This window comes from Pogona vitticeps, chromosome 1, assembly GCF_051106095.1.
Source record: "Pogona vitticeps strain Pit_001003342236 chromosome 1, PviZW2.1, whole genome shotgun sequence".
NCBI classification, from domain to species: domain Eukaryota; kingdom Metazoa; phylum Chordata; class Lepidosauria; order Squamata; family Agamidae; genus Pogona; species Pogona vitticeps.
Window position 1 is genome coordinate 281643854 of NC_135783.1, and position 12662 is coordinate 281656515.

Below are 12662 nucleotides of genomic sequence, written 5' to 3' on the forward strand. Positions count from 1 at the left end.
GACCCAGTCCTATTGGTGTCTTCCACAATTAAACCATACAGCTTCACATTCAACAGAGCATGAGGCTCAGAAAGAACTGATTGACCAGATGCAGACAAATTATGAGACCTGATTCTGCTTGGGAAGAGTTTTATGTATATAGTAAGAGAATGGCTCTCTAAAGAATGTGGAAATCACCATTTTAGGTATTGTGTTTCAACCATTTTTCTAGATTCTGCATGTTTAATCCTCTTTGTATCTTCTCAAATTTGACATCCCTTTTATTAGAAGCAGTTACTTCAGTAATATATGCTTGCATCTGTACATTTAATCAATGGGTTACTGAGTACAATGAATGCTTTCTTGATATGGAGGAGGAACATTAGTGTGATTTACACAAGAACTTAGTTCCCACCTGTATTTCAGATGGAAAGGTAATTCAGAAGAGAGTGCTGGGATCTTTTTCTGTCATGTTTTGGAGCAGAATAGTAAGTGTACAGTAAATGGAGATAATTTAGCTTGTTCTTGTAATAATAATAGCATTTCATCAGCAAGAACTTATGCTTTGTAACAAGATATCACATTGCTTGTTAACATCAGATTGAAATTTGTTTGTTAGGCGTCAATAACCTTAAATGCTGATCAGACACCAGCATCATCACCACTTCCAGCTGTGTCCCAGCCTCAGGTATTTCAGGCTGCGTCTAGCAAACCTTTGCATAGCAGTGGGATCAATGTTAATGCAGCTCCATTCCAGTCCATGCAGACAGTGAGTACTTTTAAAGATTTATTTTTCATGTAAAACATTTAAACATCAGCATTCTGCTAATACAGTGGGTAATTGTGTCGCAGCATTTTTGTTGTTTGCAGTTTTGTGGAATTGTGCTTGATTTCTGTCACAATATTTGCTAAAGACTTAAGGAGTGTGCTTGGGTTATTTATTTATCATATAGGTATTTAACATGAATGCACCTGTTCCTCCTGTCAATGAGCCAGAAACCTTAAAGCAACAAAGTCAGTACCAGACCACTTACAGCCAGACATTCTCCAATCAGCCTCACCAAGTAGAGCAGTCAGAACTTCAGCAAGAACAGCAGCTTCAGACAGGTAAACATGTGAGATATGGAGACTAAATGCTTTGTGCTAAAAATTAATTTTCAGCAGATGACAACCAACTGGCCAGCATTGTTGAAATAATATTTTCAAAATGTAGTTTCAGGAGAAGCAGTTCTCACATATTTCTAGAGACTTACAAAGTAGAGAATTGGTGTTTGAGTTCATTAGGTAATATTGGTGCTCTTGTGTACCATATTAAATAAAACCAGTCTTCTGTTCAGTAAAAGAAGAAATGTTGTTAACAACTGCTAGCAAATTAAATTGAAGCTGGAACCTTTGTAGAGCGTGCAGACATCTAGGGAATATTTTCTAGGAAATGCAACTGCTATGTTGGATTTAATTCTGCAAACAATCTTTCTTTGGGTAGGTTAACATTTACTATCCTACTTGGTGACTCTTAAGCAGAGTGCATTGGTGAGTTAGTTTGATATTATTTGAATCTTTAGGAAACTGGACTGTTAAGTTCAAATGTTCTGTACTTTCTTGGTGTTTTTGATTTTAGTGGTTGGCACCTACCATGGTACCCCGGACCAGTCCCATCAAGTGGCAGGTAACCACCAACAGCCTCCACAACAGAATACTGGGTTCCCACGTAACAGTCAGCCTTATTATAACAGCCGGGGAGTGTCTCGTGGTGGATCACGCGGCACTCGAGGCTTAATGAATGGATACAGGGGACCAGCCAATGGGTTTAGAGGTAAAAACTTAAGAACCTTTTAAGACTAATTCTGAATGTTTTTCAGAAATGCAAAATGTCCAGAAGTTTAAGCATCATAGTAGCATGCCTTAATTTCTTTTAAATGACATAATGTACTACGGGGTTGTCTAAGCTTGCTTCATTTGCTCTATTGGATTGTTAGTAAAAAAGAACAAAATAAAACAAAAAGTACATGACACCAAGCTATGATGTTGTTTTCAGTGGAGACTTAATATGTTGCAATATGAAACTGACTTATCCTTTTATAACTTGCTAAATGGCTGCATCTTTTTTCAGGGCTTGTTGCTTCCTTGGCTTACAAAAGCAAGTTTTTCATTTAGTCAAACTGACATTTGGTGGGATTCTTTATTTTGGTTCCTGCGTTTATTAAATCACTTAACATTATGCTTTAGAAATACTGTACGTATATATTATGCCCAGTGTGAAATCTTGAAGAGACTGAATGGCACACAGGAGCCCAGGTGCAGGTTAAACACTTTTCCATTGATTTTTCCATCAGAAAGTGTTAAATGTGGCATAGACATAGGAAGACTTTGCTCTTCTGCCATCCAGTATTGTGTCTAGCATATTTTGACTAGAATGAAATGTTGCCTTTGTTAGGAAGCATATAAAAAAGTTTACTAGGAGGAATCAACATGTTTCTCCCTCCCAGTGTTGTTTTCTCAGTATATTAGATAATATATGGTCTTTCTCTAATGCAGACTATTTCCACCTTAACTTGAATATTGCCATAAAATGTTAACTATACATATATATTTCATAAAATTAATTCATTTCATTAAGGGTTTTATTCTGATTTTTAGGCGGGTATGATGGCTACCGACCTTCATTTTCCAACACTCCAAACAGTGGTTATACACAGGCACAGTTTAGTGCTCCTCGGGACTATTCCAACTATCAGCGGGTAAGTTATTTGAACAGTGAACAGGTTTCCCTATTTATATGTAGTGAAATTCTGATTTATTTTTAATAGGTTACTAGAGTTTCTCATTTTCAAAACTTAATAGGAATTAATATGGTGATTATGTTAATCTTAAAATATGAATTTCTACTCTTAAAGATCTTTAGTTGACAGTTCATCATTGTCATCATCAGTATCATCTTAGAACTGCAGAATGGGAAGGCACCCTATGGATCATCGAGTACAGCCCCATGAGGGAGGCACACTGGGGAGTTCAACTTGCAACCTCTGGCTCCAGAGCTAGATACTTAAACCACTGAGCTATCCTGTAGCTGTCACATTGGATGCCAATAGGAGCAGTTTTCGTCTTTCTAGTCTTTCATGCATTCATATGTGATTGTTACTCTCTTTATCAATACACTTGTATGGTTATGTGCCTGTCTGTTAAAAAGCAAAAGAGGGCCATTAAAAATAGAGCAGTGGTTTGGTTGTATATTAAAAGATTCTCTGGCTACTTAGATGTCTAGAAGTTGTAAAATTTAAATGGAGTTTTAAAAACTTCCCAAACTACTTGACAAAAACATACGAACTTACAGAATGGTGATGATAGTTGGGCTGAGAGGCAGAAGTTCAAAAGAAACAAGTCAGTTCTTCACCGTGGTCTTCTGTGAATGCACACAAAAGGGTTAATCCAGTGCCAGCGTTGGTCCTCTCGGAACATTCTCGAGCTTTAAGAGAAAAGTAACAAGTGTAAGGCTGCTTATAGTGCGCATGCTCCGCCCACCCAAGCCTCAGTTCCATTTTTCCGCCTAGCGATTTGGAACCTCTCACTTCAAGCTCTGTTTCTATTCGTCTTATTTGCTGTATTTTTCTGGTTTTTCGACTCGGACTGACTTTTTACATTGAGCGAATTCTATATCCCTTGACGTGGACTGTTTTTTAGGACTTCGTTATCGTTTTTTTCCTTCAACTTGGCTGCCTCGGTTTTTTCCCGCTCCGTAACAGTTGCCCATAGACTCTTATATCTTATGCCGTCTGGCCCCTTCAGTCGTTGCGTGGACTGCTCTAGGAAAATTCCCCACCAAGACCCGCACAATCGCTGCCTTTTTTTGTTTGGGAGAAGCCCACCTCACAAAGTCTTGCCAGCATTGCAAAACTTTCACGAAGGCAGTACTGAAGGCGAGACAACAGCGCCTCAAATATCACCTTTGGGAATCTACCCTGTCAGCCACCAAGCCTTCAGATTCAGAGATGGCCTCACTGTCTGCAACACCAAGGTCTGAGGCGGATGTTTCCCCTCAGCCTGCTCCATCGAAGACATCTGCCAAAGCAACTAAGAAGCCAGGTCCTTCTAAGAAACCTGCTGCGAAGACCAAATCGGATACTGCCCCTTCTTCAAAACCTGCAAAACAAAGTAAGGGAAAGGCACCTGTTAAAACTAAAGAGCCTGTGGTGCAGCTTCCACCAATTTCAGAGTCCCTTCCTTTGCCCATCTTAGAGGATTCATCGAGGGACCGTGAATCCTTGTCGGAGGCAGCCCCTTCACTCCCTCCTCGACAAGTTGAGCCGGCTATTCCACCTGGCTTCTCTTCCCCGATGCCGAATCAGCTCGTTGGCGTGACCGCGGGCTTGACTTCTGCCCCGCAGAGCCCATCTTCTCATGGGCAGGGTTCTCCAGCTCTTTCGATCTCAACGCCTCTTTCGAGGTCGAGATCACCATGGAAGAAGTGGTCTTCGAAGAGAAAACACCGCTCTTCGAACCGACGCTGAACCAAGCATCGGCGTCAAAATCGTTCTTCGTCATCTTCTGCCAATTCTTACACGCCTCGAGGACGTCGCCATCATCGACGCCGACGGCATTCCAGTTCTTCTAACTCTTCCTCGACCGATCGAGGTCAAAAACATAAACGAGTCAAGTACATCTATTTGTCATCCTCGTCGGACTCTCCGCGACCTCGTCATCGCCGTTGATGCTGAGAAGCGAAAGAGGTTCCGTCCCTGCCGGTCCTACCCATTCCACCAGTGGCGCCTCTCCCTACTACAGTGCAACAAGAGCAATCTTCGACATCACAGAATAGACTCGATGTTGTGAGCGCCCAGAGTAGACTATGTCTAGATGGGCGGCATATAAATGCAATAAATAAATAAAATAAATAAAAGATGTCGAAAAACCACTGCGCAAAAGGAAGAGGGATGTTTTCTCTTCTGATCTGGATGAGGTTTCTTCGGACTCTGACCAGGACTTACCTGCACAGCCTTGCCAAGGTGGCCTTCTGGGGGGTGAAGTGGTTGGTTCGGACATAGGTGACACTCACGCTTCCTCCCCGTCTGAGGATTTTTCCTCATACTCATAAATGTTATCAAGATTGGCAAGAGCACTTAAGCTAGAGGTGGATCAGCCTGCACCACCTGCTGAAGACCTCATCTTTGGCGATATCAGTCAGGAGAGGTCTCCACCGCCTAGTCTCACCTTTGTCCCAGTCATTATGGACATCATCAAGGAGTTATGGGAACAACCCTCCAACACGCCTTCATTGCCTCGCCGGACAGAGAATTTCTATCGTGTCCATGGTACTGACACGGAATTTCTCTTGAAACACCCGGTCCCCAACTCTCTAATTGTGGAGACCAGTTGCATCAAGCCTACCGGAAAATCTCATGTCACTCCCACCAATAAGGAGGGGAAAAAGTTGGAGATCATTGGCAGAAAAATTTACTCTCTGATCTCCTTTATGCTGAAGGTTATTAACTACCAAACTGCCCTCGGAGCATATCAAAAACAGCTCTGGTTGAAAATCTTGCCCAGACTTAAACTCATTCCAGAAGTTAGACAAAGTTTTTTGAACTTTTACGAAGAAGCTCAAACTGTATCCAAGCATCAAAGATTGTCCCCTAGGCATGCTGCAGAAGCCACCACCAGAGTCCTTGTGTCTGCTATTACTTTACGCAGACATGCTTGGCTCAGAGCTGCCAACATATTTGATGATGTTAAGAACAAGGTTGAGAGCCTGTCTTTTGATGCCACTGGACTTTTCAACGAAAAGACAGATAATCACCTGGAAGAACTTCACAAAGCTAAAAAGACTTCCAAGTCATATTCCATTCAACCTCAACCTCGTTACAATAAGTATCAATGGCGTAAGTCTTATGCCCAATACCAGCACTCCTCACAACAATTCAGACCCTATAGGAACTTATCTCAACAAAGATCCTCTCAGGCTTCATCTTCCACTCCCAGTTACCAGTCTCAGCAGTCACAGCGTCGGCAGTCCTGTAAACCACCTGCCAAAAAATCCAAACAGTACCTTTGACTCTCCCATAAGCATCACACTAGACACAAATACTACAAGACTTCTACCCTTTCTGTCAAACTGGATCTCTATCACAAACGATTCCTGGGTTCTAAAAATCATTCAACACGGCTACCGTCTAGAATTTATAGAGTTACCTCCCTTAGGGTTTGTAAGTCACACATCCTTTGACATTGCTCTAGAAGAGGAAATTCTATCACTTCTATGCAAGCATGCCATCCAACCCATGCCCATAACAGATCTAAGAAATGGCTTCTACTCCAGGTACTTCGCCGTGCCAAAAAAATATGGAGGAATAAGACCAATTCTGGACTTAAGAATTCTAAACACCTACATCCACAACGTTTTCGCATAGTGACGCTGGAATCCACTTTGCCCCTGCTAAAGAAAAACAATTGGTTCATGGTTATAGATCTGAAAGATGCCTATTTTCACGTAACCATTCATCCAGACCACCGCAAGTATCTTCGCTTCATATTTCAAGGAACCATTTATCAATTCCTGGCCCTCCCATTCGGACATGCGACAGCTCCCAGGACATTCACAAAGATTATGGCACTGATAGCAGCTTACCTGCGCCTCAGAGGCATCCACATCTACCCATACATAGACGACTGGCTGCTGGTCTCCCCATCCAGAAAGCAGGCCCTGAAAGACACAAGGTTCGTTCTTTGGTTACTCCCAAAGTTTGACCTCACCATCAACATGAAAAAAATAACCTCAGACCATCCAAGGTGGTTCATTACATAGGTGCTCGCCTAGACGCAACCAAGGCACGGATCTTTCTACCCAAAGAAAGAATACTGAAAATTCAGACAGCTCTAAGAAAATTTCAACCGAGGGCTCACGTAACAGCAGAGCACGCCCAACATCTGTTAGGCCTCATGGCTTCGACCACCTCGGCCCTGTCTCATGCACGTCTCAAAGTCAGGTCTCTATAGTCTTGGTTTCTTGCTCTATTCAATCCCATGACAGACAGACAACACAAGCGCCTTCGTGTAACTCCAGAGCTTGCCAAACAGCTCCAGTGGTGGAGCTACCTTCCACACTTGAAAATAGGCAGACCTTTCAAGCCACTACAGCTTACTGTTCAAATAAACACAGATGTGAGCCCAACGGGCTGGGGAGCACATTGTGGCCAACCCAGGATACATGCTCTCTGGTCCTCCCAGGAAACCAGCCTCCACATCAACCATATAGAGATTATAGCTGTTATGAAGGCACTCCGGTCCTTTCTTCCCATGGTACAAGGTCGTGGTGTTCAGGCAATAATGGACAACACCAGGACCATGTACTATATCAACAAACAAGGAGGGACTCGCTCACAATCGCTACGTTACCTGACCATTCATCTTTGGGAGTGGTGCTACCTCTATCATATATTCCTGGTAGCCATACATGTATCCACAACAGAGAATGCTGTAGCAGACCATCTCAGCCGTCTTCCATATCAAACACACGAATGGGAGCTCAATACCCAAGTGTTCCACGATCTTTGTCACCAATGGGGAACTCCTACTGTGGACATCTTCGCGTCTCATCGAAATGCCAAGTGCGGCAAGTATGCATCCTGAGCCGGACTGGGCAAGGACTCGTTAAGGGATGCATTTATGATACAGTGGAATCAGGGCCTTCTGTATATGTTCCCCCCTCTTCCTCTAGTACAGAGGGCTCTCGTGAAGCTTCGTTACTCACTTGCGGGAGCAATCTTCATAGCACTGTACTGGCCTCAACAAGTATGGTTCCCAATGCTGATGAGGATGTCCTCAGAATTCAGGAGACTTCCGATATTACCTGATCTCTTGACACAGGATGCAGGCGCAGTCTTCCATCCAGATGTAGAGACATTGCATCTAACAGCGTGGAGGATCTCCCCGAGATCAAGGAGGTATTAGACCGAGCTAAAAAGCTGTCCACTACACTGTTGTACACTCAAAAGTGGAAAAGTTTTCTTAACTTTACTGAGGCCAGAGGTCTTGTACCATCCCCTGTGTCTCTGTCTGCTTTGTTACAGTACTTACGTTATCTGTTTGATTTCAAGTTGTCCTTATCTACTATTAAAGTTTACCTGGCTGCAGTTATCTCCTTCCAGCCTAAGGATACTACTTCATCACGCTTCTTCTCCCACCCAACGGTTAAGGCCTTTCTTAAAGGACTCACTAATCTCAGGCCTCCAGTTCGACCACCAGTTCCACAATGGTCTCTCCAGCTAGTTTTACACACTCTTACCCGTCCTCCCTTCGAGCCTATGGCTACCTGCGACCTTAAACTTCTATCTCTCAAGGCTTTGTTTTTAGTGGCTATCACGTCTGCTAGAAGAGTAAGCGAGCTTGCAGCCCTTTGCTCTGACCAGCCGTTTCTGCAATTTTTCAAGGAAAAAGTTCAGTTGTATCCAGATGTTTCTTTCCTTCCCAAAGTTGTTTCCGACTTTCACCTCAGTCAACCATTATCTCTCCCTACTCTGTTTCCTGAACCTGCTAATGACACTGAGCGTATGCTCCACACTCTTGATGTCCGGAGGGCTTTAGCCTTTTATGTCTCCAGGACTAAGGACTTTCAAGCCTCCAACAGGCTTTTTCTGTGCTATTTTGGACACAAAAAGGGTTTATCTGCAGCACGTTCCACACTCTCCAGGTGGCTTGTTTCCATGATCTCCCTTGCCTATGAACTCCAACATAAGTCTCTGCCTAAAAGACTAAGGCCTCACTCAACCAAAGCCGTTGCTTCTTCTACTGCCCTACTGTGTGGCATTGATGTACCTGACATATGCAGAGCTGCCACTTGGTCTAATGTCTCAACGTTCATCACTCATTACAGAGTAGACCTCAGGGCCAAGAAGGAGACAAGTTTCGGGAGAGCAGTGCTGATGTCTGTACTCCAGTGACAGCCCACCGTCCGGTGAGTAAGCTTTCTAATCACCCTTTTGTGTGCATTCACAGAAGACCACGATGAAGAAAGACGGGTTACTTACCTGTAACCATGGTTCTTCAAGTGGTCATTCTGTGAATTCACATAATCCTGCCCGGCCTCCCCACTATCTGTCACTGTTGGTATCTAGCTCATGCTCGGGTACCTGTGGCAGATAAATGGAACTGAGGCTTGGGTGGGTGGAGCGTGCGCACTATAGGCAGCCTTACACTTGTTACTTTTCTCTTAAAGCTCGAGAATGTTCCAAGAGGACCAACGCTGGCGCTGGATTAACCCTTTTGTGTGAATTCACAAAATGACCGCTTGAAGAACCATGGTTACAGGTAAGTAACCCACCTTTTTTTTTTAAGAAGCCTAGTGAGAAATAGAGGGAGCATCACTCTGACCTTTAGGAATTTTGTTCAGATTCCTCACATTATTTGTAGAATAATGAAAATTGTTTTGACTCTAAACATCATTTGTTTCAGTAGTAAAGGGATTATGATTGTCTTTTATTCTAGGATGGTTATCAACAGAACTTCAAGCGTGGCTCTGGACAAAGTGGTCCTCGGGGAGCACCTCGAGGTAATATTCAGTGATGAATTACTGAATTGAATATGCAGTTGCAAACTTGCAGATATTTGAAGTGTGAAGGAGGTACAGTGAGGAATTGAACTTCCAATCTCTGGCTCTGGAGCCAGATATCTAAACCACTGAGCTATCCAGCCAGCTGTTTTCAGTTTACGTATAGTTAAATTGTGGTACATTTTATTTACAGATTGTGTATATAATAAAAGGTGGACAAGGAAGGGGCTCTGTTTACTATTATAGGAGGACTCTGTGCAATGCAAGTGGGTTTACCCTTAAATGAATGAAAGTTAATATATTCTTTGGATGGACTAACTTAAACTTGGTATAAGAATCTTCAACAGGCAGCAAAAGAAGAGGAGGAGAAGGAGGATTTCAGGTTCATCTAAATTTAAGTCACACATTATGATTACATACTGGTGAAATTCAGTTGCATACAGTATCTCCACATGCGCAGCAGCAGTGACACTATCAACAGCAAATTGCCAATGATTAAAGGCTCCCTTTGGCAATCTGGGGATGCACATAAGTTTCTCACATTGTTTATGAGTCACGTGCCCACCAAAATCGCCTTTAATTAGTGGCAGTTAGTTGCTGGTGAGGTTCCTGTTTTATATATGGAACTGCGCAGTAGGATTTCAGCTGTATTTTCATTTCAGTAAAATGGTCAGGAATTGTTGAGAGAGCAGGACTTAAAATGCAAGTCTGTTATGTACAGTACAGTATATACATTTCAGCGTCTGCACCTGGTGAGTGACCATACATCAGATCTGATATCTTTAGGAATTGGAAAAGTATTCCAGGAGATTAAGTCAGAGGGAAAGAGAAGCATCCTGAATATTAGAGGATCTCAACTGATCCAAAAATAAAATGCTGTGTTTTTTTCTAGGTCGTGGAGGGCCCCCAAGACCCAACAGAGGGATGCCTCAAATGAATGCTCAGCAAGTGAATTAATCTAATTCACAGGATTACATTTAAACGCCAAAAACACACTGGCCAGTGTACCATACATGTTACCAGAAGAGTTATCTCTTTCTTCTCCTTTATAGGAAATTCATAGTAAAGGGATTATTTTCATTGCCCATAAAGACACTACTACAGTTGTCAGCTTTATATTACCTGGATATGGAAAGAAACAACGATTACTCTGCATGTTCTGTCCTAAGCATCATCTTGAGCCTTGCACATGAAATCCAGAATTTTTACTCTTGCTGAATAAAAATGAAAATGGCAATTTCAAGGTGATGAAAAACTCCATAGTTCACTGAACAGGCATAAATAACCTGACTGGCTCCATTGATGTTATGTAGTGCTGCAGCAAATTTGGATAAAAAAAAATCTGTAAACCCCTTTAATGTTTTATTCAGACAATTGTTATATTTAAACTTCTACATGAAAAGAAGATGGAAGAAGTGAAGTGTGGTTTTAACACAGCAACTGCATTTCCCCTTTTCTGTTAGATGGAAGCACTGAACGTTTACAACACGTAATAAACTATGCTTATACCCCTAGATGATAAGCTGATGGACGGCTTAGGCACGCCCTTAGTTACAGCAGTTTTCTCTTAGGCTGATGTGCTGTGGCCAAGGGGGGGCATTAATTGTTTTGTGTAACTGTTAATAATTGTGTAAACCCAAAATTAGGCTTTGATTGGCACTTTAAATTTTTCTGTAAGGAATAGAATATGTAATCTGGTTGGCCACTTGTGTTTTTAATGTGAAGTGTTAAAAGAGTTCTCTCCTGAACACATTTCCTGGATAGCAATGACATTTGTAGGGACTGGTATTCTTTTATCTTTCCTTATGACTTGCACATTGTCTGTCACTGATACTTGATCTTGCTGTAATATCACCAAAATAACTGATGCAGGTACTGATGGAAATTAATAGATACTCATATTACTTTTGGTCACATGTTTCTATTCTGCAGCCTAAAGATTTTAAGAAATCTCAAATCCCTGCTACTGCTGCTGCCCTTTTAAATTGTTCTCTTTTTGAAAAGCACCAGTATGTGTTTGGATTGGTTTCCCCTTTTAAGGGAAATTACAGCCAGCAGTTACGGATCTAAGCAAGATAAATAAAACGTGTTTATAAAAAAATGCCTGTATTCTTTAGTGGTGCAAAACTCCATGTGTGTTTTTTGGACTTTAATTATTATGTGTATTTAATATTCAAATATTAATTGATTGCTCCTGTGAGAGTGTGTATGAGTAAGAGAGAGAAGTACAACAGTTATACATAAATCAGTGTAGTTGTTGTCTACCTTCAAGCTGGACAATGTTGATGCTGACACTTTTAGTTGTTTCTTTGGAGCTCTACAGCAAGAGTTTTTGAGCCAGCAGAAGAGGCTTGATTCATAGTACCGGAAACTGAATGCAGTCCCTTTCTTCAGACTTTTTGGACAAACTTCTCTGAACTAGGAATGTGTGCTGTGTATATAGGAGTAGCAGTCCCCTTAATACAGCCAGTTGATAAGAGATTTTTAATTATACTAAGAAAAGAAAACTAATCTTGTCTTAAAATTTAGATTGCCCTGAATACCGGTGCTTCATCCCATATATATACAAAGGAGAGAAAAGTAAACCAATGGTTCCCAAATCTGTGTCCCCAAATGTTCTTGAACTAAAGCTCCCAGAAGCCTGTCGGACACAGCCAGATGATCATGGTCATGGCTTTTGGAAAAATAGATAGGAAGCCACTGATCTTAATCTTAAAACATCTTTTGAAGGCTTATAAATGACAGAAGTTCTTGCTAAATAGTGACTAGTGTCCGTTTATTATAGTTATTCTAACAGTACTGCGTAGGTACTGCAGGTGTGTGTATATCCTTCCACTTATAATGCCTGCATTTGTGGCTGTTAGGAATTGAAGTCCTTGCTGCCTTTTTAAAAAAAGGTAAAAACCGTGGGATTTTCGGGGTGTGGCTTTCTTTTGTGACACAAAGGGTTACACTTATGCTCTTAAAATTAGGAGGCAAGATTGGGAGAAATCGTTTGGAGATTAGTTGGTTTTTATTTATTTCTATGACACAATTTGATAAAACTGAATCTGTTTGAATTAATTGATGCCAAAATTTAAAATAAGAGCTCTGCTCTCCAAATAATGTTTTGGTCTTCAACGTGGTTCTCTATGAATCCACACTG

General features: G+C 41.7%; 1 protein-coding gene across 5 annotated transcripts in view; it reads left to right on the forward strand.

Moving 5' to 3' along the window:
- CAPRIN1 (cell cycle associated protein 1) overlaps window positions 1–11575 on the forward strand; it is a 48848-nt gene extending 37273 nt beyond the window's left edge. For 3 of the 5 annotated variants that reach the window (XM_020782828.3, XM_020782829.3, XM_072985937.2), the window contains 6 exons: window positions 599–748; window positions 933–1086; window positions 1598–1792; window positions 2617–2717; window positions 9454–9517; window positions 10410–11575. In XM_020782828.3, the coding sequence (XP_020638487.3) occupies window positions 599–748; window positions 933–1086; window positions 1598–1792; window positions 2617–2717; window positions 9454–9517; window positions 10410–10474 (729 nt within the window). In that variant the 3' untranslated portion in view covers window positions 10475–11575. The remainder of the gene's footprint in view (window positions 1–598; window positions 749–932; window positions 1087–1597; window positions 1793–2616; window positions 2718–9453; window positions 9518–10409) is intronic. The other 2 variants (XM_020782831.3, XM_078383346.1) reach the window with 1 other exon arrangement.
- Window positions 11576–12662: the final 1087 nt, after the last annotated feature.